Source organism: Aethalodelphis obliquidens, unplaced genomic scaffold, assembly GCF_003676395.1.
Source record: "Aethalodelphis obliquidens isolate GAN/ISIS:26980383/991018 unplaced genomic scaffold, ASM367639v1 scaffold5, whole genome shotgun sequence".
NCBI classification, from domain to species: Eukaryota; Metazoa; Chordata; class Mammalia; order Artiodactyla; family Delphinidae; genus Aethalodelphis; species Aethalodelphis obliquidens.
The window spans coordinates 37,105,673-37,129,354 of NW_020837949.1; the positions used below are offsets into that span (position 1 = coordinate 37,105,673).

Here is a 23,682-nt window from a genome sequence, read left to right on the forward strand (position 1 = left end):
TTTTCCCTCTCTGTCTCACACACACACACACACACACACACACACACACACACACACACACACACTGTTTATCCAACACTTTTACTCTTTCTTGTCCTTCCTCTGTTGCTAGATTTTAAAAATTTTTCTTCTCTGAGCTCGGCTCCTCTCTAGCTTTGCCCCTCCTAAATTCTGCCTGTACCCCGACCCCCCCCAACACACACACACACACACACACACACACACCCCACTCTCAGATTTTTCAGCCTTGTATTATCCAGGAGAATTTAGCTATCATTTTTTGCTTCCTAAGCATGCCCTTTGGAAGATGCCCATAGTCCCACTCCAAGGGATTTACCCGTGAACTTCCGAGCAAACAAAGGCATGTCTCCCCTACCTACATCTTTGAACCAGCTACAGAGATACCCTTAAACATTTTTATTTTTATTATCATATGCTGGTAGCATATGAACGTTATGGGGGGAAAAAAAGGAGGGAAGGAGAGAAAGAGAGAATAAAGAGAACCAAAAGATCAAACACAAATCTCTGATAATTCCATCTCCCAGGGGAACTCATCATTCATTAACCGTCTGTTGCATATATTCTGGACATTTTTTTCTTTAGTATCATGACATTCAGAAAACAGTATTTTCTCCAATTTGTCCCAAACCAGCCCCGTTTGAAGGGAGGTTCTTTGGGGTCCTGTCTCGATCATCACCTTCCCACTTGAATTTCAGAGGCCGCGTATACTCTCCTGTTATATGATGAGCTGCTGGAATGGTCTGATCGGCCCCTCCGGGAGTTCCTGACCTACCCCATGCAGACAGAATGGCAGCGCAAGGAGCACCTGCACCTCGCCATCATCCAGAACTTTGACAGAGGCAAGGTAGGTGGCCCCGCCCACCCGTGGCATCTCGCAAGGTGATTGTCACATTTCCTTTAGTTCATTGATGGCCACCTCTTCAAGCAGGGGCCCTCGAATTTCAATGTGCATTAAAGACTCCAAAGAGTTTATTGAAATTAAAATTCCCCGGCCCTACTCCTGGACATTCTGATTAAGTAAGTCTGGCTTGAAGCAAGGAATTCTGCAATTTTAACAAGGACTCCAGGAAATTCCAATGTGAATGAACATGGGACCCCACCTTGAGAAACACTGATCTAGAGGTTTTGACACCCAGGCATTTTATTTTCTGAAAAACCATTATCACACCTCACTCAGCTCCCCAGATTGGCATGTAGTAATCTGCCTCCTTCCACTTTCTTTTTAAGGTAAAATAAATGAAACTAAATTTGTTTACAGCATTTTATGGCATCCCATCATATACTGAGAGTTGCCATGGGGTGCTGAAAACCTCCCTGAGCTAATAAGGCAATTCAGCACATCACCTCCCTGCCCCCTGCTCCCTCTTCAAGGGTTTGCAGTGCTCTTGAAGAAAAATAATTGTGAATCTGACCCCAGTTGATTTGAACACTTGGATGCTTTGGTGATATGTGTCTTAGATTTACATATATCTTCCAAAGTGCCAAGGTTAAACAGGAAATTAAAATACAACCAGTGGCTGTCATTCTCTTATAAGACATAATTGGGTACACCTAAAAATTTGATGAAGGGGAATTGCTTCTTTCCTATCCTCTTCTATTATTTATCAAACTACACTGACATATCGTTCGTTACGTTAATAGCAAAGAAATGCCTCTGTGCCCTCCTGCAGTAAAGTTTCCACCCTTAAGATAAACTGTTACAAAACCTCTGGCTGCATCTCTTGGCCCATTCTCAGGAGCTTGTGCTGGATCAGGGCTTGGAGACTACGGCCCATGGGTCAAATGGTTCACTGACTGTTTCTGTTTGACCCACAATCTAAGAATCACTTTTACATTTTTAATTGATTGAACAAAATCAAAAGAAGAATGATTTGACATGAGAAAATTACATGAAGTTCCCTTTTCATTGTCTATAAAGTTTTATTGGAACCCAGACAAGCTCATGTGTGTCTATACGGATGTGTTTTCATGATTTAACAGCAGTTGAGTGGTTGTGACAAAGGCTGTATGGTCCACAAAACCTAAAGTATTTACTGTTTGGTGAATAACTTTGCCGATACCTGAGCTAGATCAAAGGATTTCTGCATTTCTCCTTAGAGTAACCAGCTGAGTTAAACCCTCACAATTTCCGAGTGAAGTTGGGCCAAACAAGGAATCCACTGTGCCAGTTGTGGATAATTGGGCCTTAGGGGTCGGTGGCAGTTCCTCCCACCCCAGCATTGAGGGCCTGTTTATTCGTCTCCTTGACCATTGTGGAACAGCAGTTATTTCAAGACGATAATTTTGTTTCTTTGTTTTTTACCTATAAATTATTACTTTTAAAAAAAATTTTGATTGAAGTAGAGTTGATTTACAATGTTGTGTTAATTTCTTTGGTACAGCAAAGTGACTCAGTTGTACATATATATTTTTTTTCATATTCTTTTCCATTATGGTTTGTCACAGGCTATTGGATATAGTTCCCTGTGCTATGCAGTAGGACCTTGTTGTTTATCCATCCTATATATACTAGTTTGCATCTGCTAAACCCAAACTCCCACTCCATCCCTCTCCCACCCCCACACCCTTGGCAACCACGTCTGTTTTCTGTGTCTGTGAGTCTTTCTTTGTTTCGTAGCTATGTTGATTTGTGTTGTATTTTAGATCCCACATACAAGTGATATCATATGGTATTTGTCTTTCTCTGTCTGACTTACTTTGCTTTAGTGATAATCTCTAGGTTCATCTGTGTTGCTACAAATGACATTATTTCATTATTTTTGATGGCTGAGTAATATTCCATTGTATGTATGTATGTATGTATATATATATATATATATATACACACCACATCTTCAACATGATAATTTTGAAATGATGCCAGGAAATGTTGTTTTTGTGCCATATGTTAATGACTTGTGGTGGGTTATCATTTCCCACTCTCTAAAGATTTTTAATAGTTAACACATTAATTACATGCTGTTTTCCTGCATAAAATTGCAGTGGTACCTTAAGGGTAGGTTATAAAGGTTAAGAAGTAAGGCTTGATCATCTGAAAGCAGTCACCTCCTGACCTCTGGGTGGGAGTTAGTAAATGTTGTGAGATCATGAACATTTATGTCATTCACTTGTCCACAGTGTTGGGAGAATGGCATCATCTTGTGCCGGAAGATTGCAGAGCAGTACGAAAGTTATTATGATTATAGAAACCTGAGCAAGATGAGGGTAAGGTACCTGGATGCATCCTAATCGGATTACGGAATCCTTTTTCGCTTAGCTTTCCAATATGGCGCTATGAAATTAGCTTTGTGATAGTCTTGATATGTCTTGCAGAAAGCTTTTTAAAGATGCCTTTCCTCTGAAGCATACTCCTCTATTTATACAGAGAAATAGCATGTTGATCTGTGTGATATTTCTGATTAATATACAAAAAGGGAGCCCTTGATCTATTCTAAACACATCTGACATATGAAATATAAAATTTAACCCAAGATAAATACTTTCAGTTTGTTGAGGAAACTCTCCACACTATTAGAAGAGCTTGCCACTTGCACACAAATCTCTGTAACAATGTACCATTCTTAGTCCCATAATCTGCGCAGCAAAATAGTAAAAATGACTAGCTGACACGTTTTTAACTATTTGGGGGTTAACTTCTATAGGTGTCAAATCTTTTTCACTTCAGAAATATGTTTTTATTTGCTAAACGGAAACCAAGGTCTTAGTACCCAAGAGCCCGAGGAGTTTAATATTTTGTGTTCCTGAACAAATGTTTTATACCTTCTTTTATTTCAAATTCATGCAAGTCCCTCTGGTACTCCAAGTCCTATTCTTTAAAGTCATGAACATTTGGCGTCATCTTGTAACACTTAAGCTCTTCAGGGTTTCTAAAACAGGATCATCAGCTTTTATATATACATTTTTTAAATGATGATGATGTTTCCTTTTAATTCTGAGGTAGCAATTTAAGAGATGATCTTGTAAACCTTTAACAGCTCAAAATCCCTTACACCACAAGTAACTTTTTCAGCTGGCGGGAGCTGGCCCTGTACTTTGGGCGTAGTATTTCATGTCAGCAGTTCATCGATATTTCTCCTAACATCAAAACCAAGGAGGAAAAACCTTGTTTTAACTTCAGTTCATCATGTGGGCTCTGGCAGGCACTGCAGTTTTATATAAAAATGTTGTTGTGCTTCTCTTGGCATCATGTCCCTGGAATAGAATCGAGGTTACAGTGTTTACTCATTAGAGCCCTTGGGTGCCATAGTCACTAAGATTTTTATAAACGCAAAGCATTGCACTTCATGCCAACTGCTCTTTGGGGGGCTGTTACTGGGGGCGGGGGAAGGGGGAATGTTTTCAAGTGAAATATTAGTCTTTCTGTGGAAACCCTGGGGATGATAATCTCATGAATGGGGAACCATAAGCTTTATGTACTTCGTAGTTCCAACCTTGTCAAAGACACATTTAAGAGCTTTCAGCCCAGACAGCACTTTGCACTATGGGCCCCCTTTGGTTTGGTTTATTGGTTTATCCCTGTCCAACCTGTACAAGGTTGCACCTTCCAAATGTCCCAAATTACCATGACCCAGGAAAACCAAATCCACAGGTGCGTACGAGAATTCTCCAGAATTTGCCTCTAACAGTTCATGTTAATTTTTATCTTACTGTGAAGAAAATATGTCCTCGATAGACCAGGTGCGTAGAAATCATTCTCTCTGGTAAGAACATATAATAACATACTCGATCCTTTAAAGCAGGGGTCGGGAAACTGCAGCCTCTGTGCTTCGCAGAATTGAGTAATTGTGACAGGGACCATGTGGCCTGCAAAGTCTAAAATATTTATCGCCTGGTCATTTACAGAGTAAGTTTGCTGATCCCTGCCTTAAAGCACAGAAAGGGAGTCAAACCTTCTTTTCTGCAAACTGAACTAAAATGATGTTCTCCTTTTTGTAGAAGAAATATCCTCTTCTATAAAGTGGTAGAGCTAAAAGATGAGATAAAATGATTAAAATTTCCCCTGTTCTTTGCTAGATGATGGAAGCCTCTTTGTATGACAAAATTATGGACCAGCAACGTCTTGAGCCAGAGTTCTTCAGAGTTGGATTTTATGGGAAGAAATTTCCATTTTTCTTAAGAGTAAGTAATATACTATTTAATTTGCTTTTATACTTCCAATATAGATATCCCAATCAAGCAAACTAAGATCTGAATGACATTTTATCCTTTTAAGACAGGGTAAAATAACGTCATGAGATTTTCTTTTAACTTTGTAGTTTGCAAACACACTCATCTAGTAATTTCCCAAGATTCCAAACAATCGTTTGATTTTTCTTCTTAAGTTTCTAAGCTTACTATACCTCATGAGCGGTCTCTGGCAATTACAGTTGCTTCCCCTGTGTGATAGAGAGTCTCTCTTCAGAATGCGGTTTCCGTAGAGTTAACATTCAAGAGAAGTGGCTGGAGTTGCAGAAAACATAGCAGTTTCACATTATATGCAAACTCTTCCTCCAGAATCACGTGAAGAGCATTGTTTGGCCTAGTCGATTCTGTGAAAAGCTAAATGGCACCCAGCAAAGAGATGCAGTTTATTGCTAGTAGAAACTATTTCTACAAAGGAAAATTTTCCAGACTCTCTAAGGTACCTACTGGATAGTAAAATACTTGATTCCATTCTCACCGTTGTTCACACTGTACCGAGTAGTCTCTTATGTGCTTGAATACTTATATAACATTTCGATAAGTAACATCGCACTTACACTTGCTTGCCTAAAAGCATTGGTTGGGAGAGGGAATTCACCTCCCCAGGCAACTAAGGAGAAGTATCTAGGATAATTTTGTAACACTGAGTGAATTCATTACAAACTTTAAATCTCAATATACAAATATTTTGGTATTTGTGTTGCCCTAAATACCTTGCTATAACTGTCAGTACCTATGGATAGATACAGGATGGGGGTACTTGAAGGCGAACAGAGAGAAGAAAGATTTGACTTCATTTTTTCTTTAATAATCATTAACTTACCTGCCTTTCAGAATAAAGGTTTAATATATATAAAACCTTTATTCATACATATATATAAAATACCCAAACACCATAGGCAAAGACTGATTTAGTATTACATAGAACAAATGCTCAAATAACAAATCAGTCATCTTTAGCTGATTGAAATGACCGTGTATTTGGGTGCCACGCAGACATAAGTAAAATCTCTTTGTTGGATTAAAGAGGAGCCACGTGACGTACCCGGTCACATTGTTGGCTCTGCAGATGGACCTGCCTGAAGACAAAGGAAAACTTGATTCCAAATAAAAGATAGTGGCAAACTCAGAACACATGCTGAATTTGAAAGACTACATCTTGAAAATGGACATGCTGGTCCTAGGCTGTGATCAGCCACTCCCCACAGAGTACACAGGGCCTGGGTCCAAGTTCTGAGGGGGAGGAAGGACGTTCTAGAGCTGTGAGGAGCACAAAGGGCCGAGACCCCACAGGAGGGTCCAGACATGACTCTGCTGCTGCAGATCCCCTTCCTCTCTTGGTTCAAAATCATGCAAAGATGATGTTTTCTTATCGTACTCAGGGCTACCTAATCCATTATGCACAGTACATACAGTGTTTAGAGACCATATTATTCTTAGATGGCCCATAAAACTGTTTTAATTTCTTTTAAAAATCAGAAGAAAAAAGTAAACTTTTTTTTGGATTTTTTTTTTTTGATGTGGACCATTTTTAAAGTCTTTATTGAATTGATTAAAATATTGCTTCTGTTTTTTTTTAATGTTTTGGTGTTTTGGCCATGAGGCATGTGGGATCTCAGCTCCCCAACCAGGGATGGAGCCCACACCCCTTGCATTGGAAGGTGAAGTCCTAACCACTGGACTGCCCGGAAAGTCCCAGAAAAAAGTGAACTTTTAGGTTAAAGAAAATGTTATAGTATATATTATAATGTATATTATACATTAGATGATTATTCATCTATTTGTCTTTATACCAAATGAGTCATACAATATGATTTTTAATATTTTTTATAGAGAAAGCAGCCCACAAAAGTGTTGTAGCCCTGATCAAATTCTGAATTCAGCTTGCAAGTGTATTATGAAGTATCCTAGATGTCTATCTAGTATGTGCAATTAGTGTTAATTAATAGTGTAAAATCAGAAGCAGTTTAGGAGCCATAATTTTAAAGGGAATTTAGCAAATTAGAGGACTGCATCGGCTAATAAAATGAATTTTGTTGAAAAGTCCATTGGAATAAATCAATCTCTGTATCACTGTTCTTTCGAAAACAGTTTTTCTAGAAATAAATGGCATTTCCTTCAAAATGAAAGAGAAGGGTCACCCTCTATTGGTTTCTAAAGAGCACTGTACCCTTTGGAATCATGAGGCTAGACCTTTTTTTAGGAAATCAGATTCTAGTCTGTTCTTTGATTTAAAAACAAACAAATGTCAACATTAAAAATTTCCTTTCATTGTTTGATCAATTTCCAGAAAATGTTTAAAGCTCAAATAAATTAATATATTTATATGATTGTATGATCAAAGTAGGGTTTTTTTACCCTCATGGAAAATGGGTTCTTTACTGACAATGTTTTATATGCATAGAATATGTTTGAATAATGATTTGTCTAAGGAGAATGACTGAGGTCAAGGATGGGAAAAAGATTTACTTTTTATTGTATGCCCTGTGCTATTTGGGAATTCTTTATACCACAGGTATGTATTTCCTTTAAAAAAAAAAAAAAAAGACGATTAAAAAAAAGTAAGTATTAATAAATACGACCCGGCAATTCCACTCCTAGGTATGTATAATCAAGAGAATTGAAAACATAGAGCCACACAAAGACATGTACACGAGTATTCATAGCAGCATTATTCATAATTGCCAAAACAAGGAAATTGTCCAAATGTCCATCCACTGATGAATGGATAAACAAAATATGGTACAGCTATACAATGGAATATTCAGCAATAAGAAAGGAATGAGGTAATGATATATGCTACAAAACGGTTGAACCTTGAGAATATTATAAGTGAAAGAAGCCAGTCACAAAAGGCTACGTGTTATGTAATTCCATTTATATGAAATGTCCAGAATAGGCAAATCTATGGAAACAGAAAATAGATTAGTGGTTGCCAAGGACTGAGGGGAGGGGAACTAGGGAGTGACTGCTAATGGGCATGAGTTCCTTTTTGAGGTAATGAAAATAATCTGAAATTAGATAATGCTGATTGTTGCACAACTCTGTGAATATACTAAAAGCAACTGAATTGCATACTTCAAAAGCGTGAATTTTATGGTATGTGAACTGCATCTCAGTAAAGCTGTGGTTTAAAAAAAAAAAAGCATTGATGGAGGAAATGCTTAATTCCTCTTTATTTCTCAGAAACTCAAATATCAGACACAAAATTTATGTTTATTCCAAAATGATTTCTTAATACCACTGAATGACTTTACACTTAGAGGAACTCCCCTGATTTTACAAATTGTTGTGATGTATAAGCATTTTTTTAGAACTGTTTCAGTTTTTTGAGTATTCAGATATTTATTTGGGGACTTCTGTAAGATGCAGGAAGGTATGTATTATCTTATTTTATCAAGCAAATTTATTATCTTTTTTAAAAAGTTTATTTTATATTGGAGTATAGTTGATTTACAATGTTGTATTAGTTTCAGGTGTACAGCAAAGTGATTCAGTTATACATATACATACATCTATTCTTTTTCAGATTCTTTTCCCATACAGGTTATTAAAGAGTATTGAGTAGAGTTCCCTGTGCTATACAGTAGGTCCTTGTTGATTATCTTTTGAGTAGGAAAAAAACAAATAATACAGCATCAGAAGGTATGACTTCTATCAAGAAAGTTTTAAATATAGGATTGTTTGGGGGGGGGGTCTTAATTTCTAGGGAGTCTGTCTTAGCTTGTGTTTTTCAAAGGGTCGTGATTTAGTGAGAGGCTTGTGGGGAATTGTGGCAGGTTCTCAGCACCCAGTCCTGCTGTTGTTTCCTCTGCGTGCCTGCAGCTGCTTTTTCTCAGCTGCAACCCCGAGCCTTCTGCCCACGGGTGGTTTTTAACTTCCTCACTTTGGCCCAGACTTCTTCCTTGGGGCATTTGACGCAATCACAGACGCAATCACAGAAACCTCACAGAGCTGAGAAACACTGAGACCCTTGGGCCTTAACTCCCCAGACCACAAATCACTGTATTTCTTAAAGATCTGCAAGGCACGTTATCCCACAATCTTTCTTGGTCTCAGTAGCTCCTAGGAGTTTTTCCTGGATGTACCAGGCCACATTCAGAACAGAGAGAGCTCAGGCCTTGGACTCAGACCTGAGCTTAAATCTCATACAAAGTATGTAACCATTTTGATCCTCGGTTCTCAATTATAAAATGGGGGGCGGAGGTAACAACCTCTCAAGTTTATTTGAGTTAAATAAGGTATGTGCAGAGAGCCTAGTCAATGATTGTGCTCAACAATTATAATTTCATTATCATTAAACTGTCAGAAAGAGTTCCTCCTTATCGATAACCGAATCATAAAGGCACTTGTTAGAAACGTGCCCATCTTTCCAGCTCTGTAGCCTCCATCAAGGATGACCTTCACCATTCTTTCCTCAGTGAGAGAGAGTCCTAACCACAGAATGTTTATACATATTGTAAGAACAAAACCAAAAACAGACAAAAATTTAGCAAGACCTTAAAAGTCCCAAATCTTAGCTTCAGCCAGTTAACAGGATTCCTGGCTACAGAAGGCTGAGCTGAGTTGGGGATGGCAGGGAAGCATCCGGTGCCAGCCCTGTTGAGAACTGGAATGCAGACAGGCCTAGTCTTCCTTTATACGGAAGGATCTAGGAATGAACGTGTTAAGGGCGATCTCAGTGACCTTTGTAGAAAGAGTGCAATAAAATGTATTTTTAGAGATTGCACTCAGTTTGCTTTCTTCCAGATTGAAAATTTATCCACTTAACTTGATATCCAGTTTATGAAAATAATCTGTAACACATGTGTTCGCTAACATTGGAGGGAACAGGATTGCTTTGTTTTGCGCTTCGGTGCTCTGAGAATCAGACGCCCCTTTGCACCTCATGCAGGTGAACCCAGAAGAGTGAGGCATGCTACTGGAACTTATTAAAAGCAATAGGGAGTTATGCTCATGACCTTTGCTCAGCATTTTTAATATTTGGGTAAATTCTTTAGACTGTTCCAGTGTATTTTTTTGGTTATAGTTTGTTGATGTTGGGCCTATGCTTAGTTACCGCCAGTGTCATTTATTTTGGCTTCTCTCTGTAATTAAAGCACCCAATTATATGGTCCTAATTTTTTTTTTTTCTGATTTCACCTCCAGAATAAAGAGTTTGTGTGTCGAGGGCATGACTACGAAAGGCTGGAGGCCTTCCAGCAGAGAATGCTGAACGAGTTCCCCCACGCCATCGCCATGCAGCATGCCAACCAGCCCGACGAGACCATCTTCCAGGCAGAAGCTCAGTGTATCCACACCTAGAAGGGCTGGATTCCAGTTAGATCACACGGGCCTTTAGCTGCAGAGCATTTTCATGCAGGTGGTTCAACTACCGATCCCTTTTCAGTAGCTCTGTTCTTACGCTCCCTCTTTCTCATCGTCTTAATTTTAGGTTAGCTCCTTCCAGACAGAATTATGATAGTTATTCTCATGATTTAGTTGAAAAGAAATCCCTTAAGGATTCTGTTAAAGAATTTTCCTCCTTTTAGTTACCACTTTTCTGTATCTCAGCCCTGCTTTTAAAGCTCCTTTTTAGGGATTTCCCTTAGAATAATTTTCCTCTGGCATCCCCTGTAGAAACTACTTGAATTCAGTTCAAGGAAATGATAGCACTATGTTTATTGGGACATATCATTACCCCGTTTTCCCTTGCTATTTTTATTCTGGATGGAAGGGGAGAGAGTCCCCCCCCCGCCGCCCCGTATCTTCCAGGGACTCTTAGCCATGGCATCCTGGACAGCACTTCATCATTTAATAATTGCCGTATAATTGACACTCCCATTGTCTAAACATGAACAACTCAACTGAAATTACACAGGCATTAGAGGCAAAGGGAATTCACCCCAGCACTCTTTTCTGAATTCCTCTGTCTTTTTCTGAAACTGATGATCTTAAAGAAGACCAGAAACTCCCCCTGAAAATTACAGATGCCATTTCAAAGTAGAAACTTAAATGCACCAGAAGCAAGAAGTTATGTAAGGAAAACATTTTGCTATCCTTCTTTGAATGAGAAGAGAAGAAGGTAAACATACAAGTAAATACGATAGCCTTTAAAGTAGTTTTTAAAAGTATCAACTACAACTAAACACTCTGCTTGTCAATACAAGACTTGAGAGAGCGGATACCACAAATGTGGGAAGGCTGGAGACAGGAGCATATGCGTTACTATCAGTACTGGTTACTGTCTTTGGTTGCATGGGTATTTGTACATTGTTTTACAAACAAACAAATTTTAAAAAGACCATACATGCACTAAAGATCAGAGTGTCTCACGACCCAGGATTAAAATTAAACCAATCTTGAGTATGTGAGATCCAAGCCATTCCCACCCACCCCCAACCAAAGAGAAAAAAAAGTCAATGACAAATAAATTCACAGGACATAGAAATTTCAAACTGATACTTTGTCAGAATCACCTATGTAAAACTACTTGAAGGCTTGTAGTTTGAGAGGTGATTTGCTATGAACCGAGTTCTTGGCGCCTTCTTGGCAGTTTTGACTTGGCTCCAGATAGAAACACCAGATTGTTCCCCAGCCTCTTCTCTCTGCCACAGCTCAGCTCGAGCCAGACTGCCACAGAGTTTGCCAAATCAGGTTCCCTCCTTGACTCTTGAATCCTAGATTTGCAGATATATGCCGTGACTCCCATCCCGGACAGCCAGGAGGTCCTGCAGAGAGAGGGTGTCCCGGACAACATCAAAAGTTTCTATAAAGTGAATCACATCTGGAAATTCCGCTACGACAGACCATTTCACAAAGGCACTAAAGATAAAGAGAATGAATTCAAGGTACTAGGTCGTTCTTATGACACGCGGTTTCCTCAGATAGACTGTGAACTCCTGGGGGCAAAATGCTTGATAAATATTTACTCAGAATAGAGTCAAGTGATAAAGCTGGAAGGGACCAGAAATCATGTGGTCTAGTTGTTCTCAAACTCTACCGTGTATCAGGGTGACATGGGGTGCTTTCTCATCAAGCAGATTTCTTAGCCCAGGAATTCTGACTCATTGGGTCATAGAGGAAGCCCTGACGTTTATGACGATTCTAATGGCAGTGGTCCTCGGTCCAGTTTTTGAGCTCTCATGATTCATCTCAGTCCTCTCATTCATTCACGTTTAACCGACTGTGGGAACCTCAGGATATTTATTCTCAGTTACAAGAGACTGCCGTGAGTAAAGGATACTGAAGGAACAGGGGATTCTGAGACAGAACCACTGGGGAGCCTGCTGGTGCAGTGGGAGAGTTCTGTGCTATCTTTTGCTGCATTTTCTTATTAGAATGGTGTGTAACTAGAACTTCTGAGAGGACCCAGAATAAAAACAAACCATAGACTGTTTGCACGGGTTGAGTCCTCCATCCTCAGTAGTTCCGATATGCCTTGCTAATTCTCTCTCAGCCGGAAAGGGCAAGGTTTCTCACAGCCACCCTGGGGGAAAGGGGCAAGATTGTTCCACCGATAAATTATAATCTGCTCTTTCCTTGTTAACAGGGACAAAGTGAAACCACACAGATCCTCAGTTAGTCAGTATTTCCCTCTAAACAGAGAATGTAAAATGAACGTAGGATTGTGGGTGATTTGGCTTAGCTTCTTTCATCACAGCGTCTCTACTTAAGCTGGGAGATGTTCTCCTATCAGCTATGATTGTCTGATGTGAACTTGCCTTGTCACCCCTGCCTAAGTGTCAGTCCCCAGTGCTCCCAGCAGCAACTGCAGGAGTTACTCACAGCCAAGTGATCAGAGGGAAAGCTGGATAGTTTTGCACTGTTATGATGGGACTGAGCAAAGCATAGTCCTTTGGGCAAGGAGGTTGATGGGTTAAATATCAAGGCCAGGAAACCACTGGAAAATAGCACTAGGATGTTATTGAAAAGATCCATGACCATTTTCTAATCCTTTTGGATACCTTAATTTTTCTTTTGCCCTTCCAAAACCAATTAAAGATCATTAATGTGTAATAGAGTTTTCATTGCAAGTTTCCAGTAGGTAAAAAGTCCAAGATCCACCAGAGTTGGACAGATGACTTGCTCAGAGTGGCGTTCTAATTACCCCGGACCCTGCACTAGAACCCGCACCTTCTGATGCCATCTCCATTGCTTTTTCCGCTGCACCACATTTCCTCTTGGCCATCACGTTAAATATTTATCAGTGTTGTAGCAACCCTCCTAAAATAAATAAATAAATCTGGCTCCTCACTCCTGTGCTCACAGCCCTCAGCATCTGGCTCCAAACTGCCCTTGCACTCACCCACCCTCCCTGTCAGCTCCTGCAGCACCGAGCTTCTCCCTCCATCTCCTGCCATGCCCTTTCACAAGCCGCCCTTTCACAAGCCGCTCGCATCTCTGCGCCTGCTGCTTCCTGCTGCCTGCACTGTCTCCCCCGCTCTCTGCCTGGCAAACTCCTACTCGCTCTTCAAAATTCCGCTCACGTGTCACCTTCTCTGAGAAGCGCTGTCCTCCTCCCACAGGGTGCTGGGCACGCCTGCTTTCTCCTCTGTTTTCCCCCAGCACCTGGAGCATTCCTTTCTCCTCTCCCTGAACCCTTCTGGATCTGCTTACCCCCCTGTCACCAGCAGAGCACGCGGGGCCCCTGTCACCAGGCCTCTGCCCTATTCATTGCAGTAGGTCTTGGCTGGCACCAAGAAATACTTCCATTTGTTGTTGTTGTTGAATAAATGGCACTATTTCAGGAATTTTGTCAAGTTTATTATCCACGCAGGAATATGCTTTGTTTAAGTAAGAAACATGAGGCAGAGATGCGGAAGCCTCCAGAAGCCTGGTTGACAAAAGAGAAAGTCGTCATCAACAGCAGCTCTTACCAAAGGCAGCCATGGTTTCACGTGTCACGAGGGTGCTCATCCTGGCCAGGGGAGCCCTGGCTCTTACATAGAGATCCTCCTGGATCACAGCAGTGAATATCGGCACGAGAAAACGTGGCACAGTGCCTGTAGCAACGAGAAGTCGGAAGTTCTAGTGCAGGGGTGCTAGGGGCAGCTCTACAGGTGATGGGAACGTAGCTTTGAGCAGGTCACATGCCTCTTGAAGACTTAGTGTTGTCATCTTTAAAACAGAAAGATCAGGCTGTGTGATTCCTAAAGCCCTTTCCTCCTTGAGGATTCTGTTATTCTAATCCCGTGTCGAATAGCTGATACTACTACTTACCTCTTCCAAATAAAAATGGCTAGACCCCTTGCAGAGTAGAGAGAGTTTAAATTAGAAACTTAGAGGAAATAGTAAAAAAAAAAATAATGTGATGACCTGTTTTTATATTTTTAAGCATGCTGTCTGGAGTAGATGATTTATTCTACACAGAAAAAAGTTTCAGGTGATATGCAATGAACTTTACATAAGCTTCAGTGTGTCTTACTGTGATAGCTTTCCGAGTGCAAAGGGGTTGTTGAAGTACTGGAATGAATACTAAAGAAAAGCTGACAAAACCGAAAACTTGATACAACTGAACGGCAAACATTAGTCATAGCTCAGTAACTAGAAGGAAAGGTAACTTGGGGACTTAATTTGTTTTGTATTTCGTAGAGTCTCTGGGTGGAGAGAACATCATTATACTTGGTGCAGAGTTTACCCGGAATTTCCCGCTGGTTTGAAGTGGAGAAGCGTGAAGTGGTAAGGATCAGAGCTTATTCTCAAGAACTTTCTCATCACCTGGTGTCAGTCTGTATATTTATTGCTTCTGCTTGGGACTCGAAGTCCCTGGAAACACTCATAGTAAGTTAGTGAATGTTTGTGATATTTATTGACCGCAATGACCAAAGCTGGAAGGGGAACATTACCATTGACCTAGCCCAGCCAGCCAGAGGGATTCCTCAAAAATAGCAATGACTGCAGCATGTCAACACCTCGGGCCCTTGAGTTAGAAGAACTGAAATTCCAGCTCTCCTAACTACTCTAGCTATGTGACCTTCACTGCTTACCTTCAGTGCCAGGCCACTGGAAGAAAGTTATCTACATTAACTTATTTAATCACCATACTAAAGCTACAAGGTATGTATTCTTTTTTGTTTGTTTTGTTATACACATTTATTTTACTTTCGGATTCCACATATAAGTGGTAACAGAGTATTTGTCTTTCTCTGTCTGACTTATTTCACTAAGTATAATACCCTCTAGGTCCATCCACATTGTTGCAAATGGCAGAATTTCATTCTTTTCTATGGCTCAGTAATATTCCGGTGTGTGTGTGTGTGTGTGTGTGTGTGTGTGTGTGTGTGTGTGTGTGTGTGTGTGTGTGTGTGTGTGTAGATGTATATATATATCTCAAATCTTCTCTATCCATTCATCTGTGGCTGGACACTCAGATTGCTCGTATATCTTGGCTATTGTACACAATGCTGCTATGAACATTGAGGTGCATGTGTCTTTTTGAATTAGTATTTTCATTTTCTTTGGCTGTATAGCTAGGAGTGGCATTGCTGGATCATATGGTGGTTCTGCTTTTAGTTTTTTGAGGAACCGCCATACTGTTTTCCAAGGTGATTGAAGCAATTTACATTCCCACCAGCAGTGGACTAGGGTTCTCATTTCTCCATATCTGAGGTATGTATTCTTATCCCCATTTTCACAAGTTTTGACAAGAGGTTAAAAGCCTTTGCCAGAGGTTCCATAGCAAGATATTGAAAAAAGATAAACTCGAACCCAGATTTTTCTGACTCCAAAGCCAGTTATGTTTATCACTTCTAGCCTTATCAGGCAACATGAAGCCAGTGTCAAGCCCCGGCACAGTATCTGACACACAGTACGTCCATGCTGTCACAGTTCACGGTAGAAGGGATGCTGCTGTGTTAGTCTCCCTGGGCACCAGTGGAGAAATCAGCGGGTGTCATTATAGAACCTGGAAACCACAGCACCCAAAAAGCCTTCGGGTTGTAAAGCACGCCTCCCAGCTCCAGTCCCCAGTTGTGGAAACAGAGAAAGCAGTTGCCGAAGGTAGCCATGTCCGGACTGAGACCCCGCCCCGTGCTTGGGCTGCTCTTCAAGCTGCCAGCACCTTGCTGTCAGCCACAGCCCTGCAATCTCAAGCATCCCTTCTCCCACCCTTGGTATATCCATTATGCCTCGGGCCAGCCACTGTCCTCTGGCTGATAGAAAATGTGCCAATTGTGAAAATACCATTGAACCCCTTCCTTTTTTTAAGTAACAAGTCCACTCTTGTCAATGAATAAGAAAGAGCAGTTCTTGCCCAAATTGTCTTCCAAGAATGGCTTATCCTACCGGAAATCTCTCTAAGCATTGAAACCACCCTCAGCTTATCCTATTCAATCACACTAAGGATTTAATGGCATCTTCATTTTGCTGGGTGGAAAAATTCATACAGCTCCCTTAACAAATTGAACTCAGTCCAGCAGATTACGTCAGTGTGGTTGTGTTCTTGTCAGGTCTGAGTCAAGGGTCCACAAAGCTGGATGCTTACATGGTGGACCCTGCAGGCTTCACGGAAGAGGAGAGGCTGCTGACATCAGTGCTCAGAAAGTCTTATTGTTATGCTTCCTGCTGAATGGCATGGGCCCAACCCACAGAGATGTTCTTAGTCATCCATGCTGCATTAATGATTCAGAGAGCTTTGTCAGCTGCTTGCTACCGAGAGCATTAAATTCTGTGACACTCACCAGTGTTCCTAACCTTGGAAATATTATATACACACACACATACACCCCGCTAATAAAAAGCAGCGTGCTGATAATGATTAAAGGAGCATCGCTAAACACAGCCTTTCAAACGTCAGCTGCCTACTTCATTCGAATATGCAATCTTATATTCTGTCAAACAGAACAAACCCAACTGGGCTGTTCTGTTCCCTGAACACAGCCCACTTCTGACAACCTCATGTCTTTCGCTTATTCCCACTGCCTGGCATGTCCCCACCTTCTATTAAAGCTGGTTTACTGCTTTAATTCCTAGTGTGGAAGGTCCTGAAGATCTGGGCACAGAGTGGGTACTCAATACATATATGCCACACTGAATTGAAATTCCTTATGTGCCATGCCAGAATCTGAAAGATTCTGAATACCAAAAGATGTTTTCACATCTTGAGGATTACATAATATACTATATGCACCCTATGTTACCTTTCTAAAATCAGAAATATTCTGAGTTCTGAGAACATGTAGCAGCAAAGATTTCAGATGAGACTGCGGGCCTTTATTCTCTAAATCGTAACCCCAGAACATATTATTGAACATATTCTCCCATTCTTTCAAAGATGATAATGCCTTTGAACAATTGTTTCCTCAGTAATTGTTTTTATTGTTTTCAAAACAAACAGGATCTTTTTTTTTTGATTAAAAAGTAAGCTTATTTAAAAATTTTTAAACAAGATGAAAAAGCTATAAAATAGAATGTACAAATAATGGTTTTTTAAACTCTAAAGATAATGACAATATCATCACACTTCACATCATATCCATCAGAAAATCGTGTGGCTCTACGGTACTTTCAGAATTACCCAGGATCCGACCACCCCTCACCTCCCTACTGATAGTGCCATCTAGTGCCCGATTTCTGCAGTAGTATAAGAGGTCACCTTGTGCCCTTCTGCCCTCCCCCTGCTGCAATCACTTCTGTACACAGCCCCAGTGTCCTTTTTAACCTAGAGTTATATCAAATAAAAATAGAGAAAATATATAACGAACCTGGTTTACCCATCATTTTATTTCACCAGCTATCAAAAAGGCCAATTTTGTTCCATCTACACCTCCCTCCATTCCCTTTCACACTGGATTATTTTGAAGTAAATCTCAGACATCATTTCAGCTATGTAAGAATATTTTAGTCTGTATATTAACCAAAAACATAACCATAATACCATTATTCCATCTAAAAATTTTAACAATAATTCCTTGGTCATAAAATATCCAGTTTATTCACAGTTCTCCAAGTCTTTATTTTATAGGTTTTTGTTTGTTTTTGTCATCTGTTGTTTGAATCTGGACCCAAATAAGGGCCACACATTGAAATTGGTTGAAATACCTCCTAGATCCTATTTGATCTGTAGGTTCCCCCGAATTAATTTATTTTCCTTGAAGTTTTTTGGTTGAAGAATCCAGGTGGTTTATCCTGAAGTGTTTCCTTAAGTATGGATTTTGCAGACTGTGAATCAGTGGGATCATTTAACATGTTTCTTCCTATTTTTTTTGTAAATTAGCAGTTAGATCTAGAAGCTTGATAAGATGTTATTTTGTTTTTATTTTTTATCTTTTCATTTTTTGCAAGACTACTTCATGGGTTGTGTTATAGGCTCTGGTTGGCAGCCAGTGACGCTCGTTGCCCCCATCCAGTCATCTCTTAAGGGTTACAAAATGGTGGTATTTTATCGTTCTTTCTTTGTTTGTTGATTGGAATACTTCTGTAAAGAGAAACATGCCCTCATCACCGATTTGATTACCCTAAGGTATAGGAAAGGAAGGATAATGCTCTATTCTTTCCTTTTATTTACCAGTTTTCATGGTTTCTTTTTTTTTTTCCACACCACGAAGCTTGTGGGATCTTAGTTCCCCGACCAGGGATTGAACCCTGGTTCCTCATACAGAGGGCACCCTCAGCAGTGAAAGTGCAGAATCCTAACCAGCGGCCCACCATGGAATTGCCCTGCCAGTTTTCAAAATAATAATTTGGTTCCCTAACACCCTATAAAAGTGACCAAAGAGGCTTTTGTTTGGTTAGTTTGGGTTTTAGTATCAGTAGTAACTCATGGATTTAAACGTGTTTGTTTTGTTTCAATCCATTGCAATTATGACTCATCATTTTTCAAATTGTTCCATTTTGCCCATTGGGAGCCTCTTCAAATTGGTTCCTCAGTCTTTTTGACAGTATCCAAGTTGTCTTTGTTACTGAGCTAACACACAGGACTGGTTTGTCAAATCAAGCATAGGAATCAGCATCAAGCTTTACTAATAACTTTTAGGCAATCAGGAGGCTCAGATGAAGCAGAGAGACATCTGAGACGTCAAGTCTTGTCCTCCACGTCCTTCTTCTCCACGTCAGTAATAATCCTGATTAAGAGACACAGTGTCCAAGTGAAGTTCACAGAGTTCCTCATACAAAGGGCACGTTTAAATTATGAAACTTAAATTGTGAAATATTCCATTTTATACTCCAGAGAGTTGTCAAGCTTCTCTGGGACATTCTCTAGGGACGTGTGCCTTATGGACTCTGGGTTTATTTACTGTAAGCAATCCTTTAGCTGGGGACTTCCCGCTAAGGGCATTCCATAGATACCATCTCTTCCTCCTAGCAGTTAGTCTTTTTATTTGAAGGTTCAATTGACAAGGAGATAAGACCAGGTCACCTGCTTTCTTTTCTGTTCCCAAAGGACATCCCTCCAGTAAAGAGAGTGAATGGACCACAGGCCAGCTGCTCTAATGCCTTCCTCCAGCTGCCTTCCTTGCTTACTGGTATGGCTGGGTAGTCCAGGCTCACTTGTACAATCCTGCCCAGACCCAAAAGCAACCATTTCTCCAATGACTCCTGATTCTTTTTAGTGGTAAATGGGAATTAAGGATCACAAACTGGGAATAAAGGAAAATAATTCCTTGATGAACATTTTTACACATTATTCTTTGCACACTTCTTTAATCATCTCCGTAGAATAATTTCCCTAGAAGTGAATTGAGCTATCAAAGGGTCCACAGTATAACCTTTGATTCATTGATCAGCAATGGCATGTATCAATTTATGCCCTGTCTGGAGTATATAGCTGTTCTTGGGAATAACCATTTTCCCAGCATTCTCTTCAGCACTGGCTGTTGCATATTATTATTTTTTTATTTTATTTTATTTTTATTTTTATTTTTTGCGGTACGCCGGCCTCTCAGCGCTGTGGCCTCTCCCGCTGCGGAGCACAGGCTCCGGACGCGCAGGCTCAGCGGCCATGGCTCACGGGCCCAGCTGCTCCGCGGCACGTGGGATCTTCCCGGACCAGGGCACAAACCCGTGTCCCCTGCATCAGCAGGCGGACTCTCAACCACTGCGCCACCAGGGAAGCCCTGTTGAATATTATTTTAAAAGTTCCAAATAATAGATCAAAAATGATCACAGTAGGGTTGATTTTTTTTGGCATTTGTTGAGCGCTAGTGGAGATGATATGTTTTCATATATTTATTGACTCTTTTTTTGCGAATTTACTGATTATATTCTTCGTGTGGTTTTCTTCAGTATTTGAGATATATTAATAATTCAGCTGAAATATATGTTGGAAATATTTTCAGAAGTTATTATTTGTTTTTTGTCTGTGTTTATTGTATCTTGTTTATTTTTTAAATTTCTTCATATTAATAGCATTTGAATCTAATGTTGAGCATGAATTTTTTTAGCTATGGTCAAAAATACATAAAAGTCACCATCATAATCATTTTTAAATGTATAGTACAGTGGTATTAACTATAGCATGTTGTTGTACACCGTGCATTGAACAACAATTTCCCTTTCCCCCTCCCCCAGCACCTGGCAACCACTGTTCTACTTTCTGTTTCTAAGATGTTTTGTTCACTTTTTAACTTTCAGTTCATCAGAGCTCTCAGACTTCTTCTTTATGATTTAGCTTTATTGATCATAAAACAAAAGTTTAATGTCCTAAATAATTGGAAAATAAAATCCTGTTTACCACCACTCAGGTAAAGAAACAGAACATTGCCAGTAGCACCCTATAGGCCTCCCGTGTATCCTTTCCCAATTGCTACTCCCTCCCTTATCATAACTTTTATGGTATCCATTCTCTTGCTTCGTTTATTACCTATATATGCCTCTTTAAACAAGTCAGTTTAGTTTTGCCTGGTTTTGAACAGGCATACCTTGGAGATGGTGCGGGTTCAGTTCTAGACCACCACAATAAAGCAAGTCACACAGATTTGTTGGTGTCCCAGTGCATATAAAAGTGATGTTTATACTATACTGCACTGTTTTGTGTGTAATAATAGCATTATGTCTAAGAAAAAATGTACATACCTTAGTTTAAAAATACTTTATTGCTAAAAGAATGCCAAAGCAATTACAATAGCAACATCAAAGACCACTGATCACAGATCACCATAACAAATATAATAATGAAAAAGTTTGAAATATTGTGAGAATTATCAAAATGTGACACAGAGACATGAAGTGAGCAAATGCTGTTGAAAAAAACGAGGCCAGTAGCCTTATTCAACAGAGGGTTCCGTGAACCCTCAATTTGTAAAACAACACAGCATCTGCGAAGCACAATAAAGCAAAGTACAATAAAATGAGGTATGCCTGTATAACAGTGTCATACTACATATATTCTATTGTAACTTGCATCTGTCACTCAGTATTATTTGTAACGTTAGTCCATGTTATTATATGTGACTTGTTTGTTTTCATTGCTGTAAAGTATTCCATTGTATCCTACAATATGCTTATGCATTCTATTCTTGATGGACATACAGATTTTGGAGATGATTATGAACACTTTTGTACATGTTTCCTGGTACACATGTACACAGATACTTTTCCTCAGATATATGTCTAGGAGTAGAATTGCTGGATCATAAAATATAATATATAGATATCTTCATCTTTAATACATAATCCGAAACGGTTTTCCAAAGTGATTGAACCAATTTGAACTTCCAACAGCAGAAACTGAGAGATTCCGTTGCTCACATTCTCACTCTCATTTGCTAGTGTCATATTTATTTTTGCCATACTGGTGAGTGCTTAATAGTATGTCATTGTGGTATTATTTTTCACTTCTTTGATCACAGATGAGGTTCAACACTTTTCATATGTTTACTGGTCATTTGGGTTTCTTCCTTTGTAAAGTGGCTACTTCTTTGCCCATTTTTAATTCAGCTGTTTGCCTTTCTCTTAAATGGTTTATAAGGGTTCTTTATATATTCTGGACATAGGCTCTTTGACGTTTTACATGTTACAGATATCTTCTACTTTCTGGTTTATCTTTCCTTCTCCTTTATTGTGTCTTTTGATGAATGTATATTCTTAATTTTGACATAGTCAAATTATTCTAGTACTTTTCAGTGTTGGTTTAAGATGATCTAAGTGACCTTTAAAAACTTTCCTTAACTGAAAGAACCAGTATTGAAATGTGCTTACAGTAAGCTTGAATTATTGTACAGCTGAGAGCTTAGCAGGTCTTCTCTTCAAAGAGAAAGTCAGTGACAATAACAGTCACAGTGCTATACATTTGAAGAGCACTTTCATCATTTTCACAATTAGGCCTCCCATAACCGAGAATTGTTAAGTCATTATGATTCTATTTGGCTCTCCTTCAACAAATAAATCCTGCGGCATATATGAGTATCTTATTTTCTATAACTCCCAACTGTGTGGCATCCTGTGCCACCTTATGGTGCTGTTATATATGCATATGGGGTTCATATGGGCATATGTTCCATCTTCCCAACCGGGCTGAAATCTCCTTGACATCGGAGGATCTGTAAATGCATCTTTGTATCTCCTGTGGTACTTTGCATTTAGTATCTAGAAAGATGTTATAATATGCAGGGCCCTTGAACACTTAGCCTTCAAAAGAAAAGAAAAACAAGTTTTAAAAGACATGCTTGAACTTTCTTTTAAGGTTTAAATTGATTGTTGCATTGCTAATATGTAGTTGATTAGTGCTGATTATCCAAACCACATTTCAACCAATGAATAGAATCACCTTCTCTTCCCAGACCTTACAAACAGCTAATTTGTCTTCCACATCCTTGTCTATTCTACTATGGCCCCTGGTAGAGATATTGATGGGAGCCAAGGGGGAGCACAGATAATTCAGAACATGGATAATCTACTTTGTCTTTCTTTTCTTTTCTTTTCTTTCTTTCTTTCTTTTTTTTTTTTTTTTGGCCATACTTCACGGCATGCGGGATGCAGGATCTTAGTTCCCTGACAAGGGATCGAACCTGTGCCCCCTGCACTGGAAGCGTGAAGTCTTAACCACTGGACCTCCAGGGAAGTCCCTTGTCTTTCTTCCTGAATGTCACAAAATCCAATATATATTTATGCTCATTTGTTCTCAGGTAGAAATGAGTCCTCTTGAAAATGCAACTGAAGTATTGGAAAATAAGAATCAGCAGCTGAAGACTCTGATTAGTCAGTGTCAGACAAGACAGATGCAGAATATTAATCCCCTGACCATGTGCCTGAATGGAGTTATAGATGCTGCGGTTAATGGTGGAGTTTCCAGGTATCAAGAGGTGAGGATTAGATATTGTCGTTTGAAAGTTTTCATATGTCATTTCTTAAGGTTTCAGAAATCTTTTTTCAAAATATGCACAAATCACATCAGCCTGCTATCATAGGGCTACAATTAACACAACCAGATTTCTTTGTTAGATAGAGCAAACATACAGTAATTTGTGATGCACACTTACTCTGTTTCCCAAAATGTGATATTTTGAGGATAAAAGTGTGTGTGTGTGTGTGTGTGTGTGTGTGTGTGTGTGTGTGTGTGTG

The 23,682-nt window shown here is 39.7% G+C and overlaps 1 protein-coding gene across 1 annotated transcript in view; it reads left to right on the forward strand.

Annotated features, from left to right (window-relative positions):
- The window catches only part of DOCK4 (dedicator of cytokinesis 4), a 480,421-nt gene that overhangs the window by 438,153 nt on the left and 18,586 nt on the right, over positions 1-23,682 (forward strand). Inside the window, exons 36-42 of the mRNA XM_027102161.1 lie at positions 717-865; positions 3,139-3,225; positions 5,035-5,139; positions 10,351-10,492; positions 11,866-12,032; positions 14,776-14,862; positions 23,247-23,423. Coding sequence (XP_026957962.1) covers positions 717-865; positions 3,139-3,225; positions 5,035-5,139; positions 10,351-10,492; positions 11,866-12,032; positions 14,776-14,862; positions 23,247-23,423 — 914 coding nt within the window. The remainder of the gene's footprint in view (positions 1-716; positions 866-3,138; positions 3,226-5,034; positions 5,140-10,350; positions 10,493-11,865; positions 12,033-14,775; positions 14,863-23,246; positions 23,424-23,682) is intronic.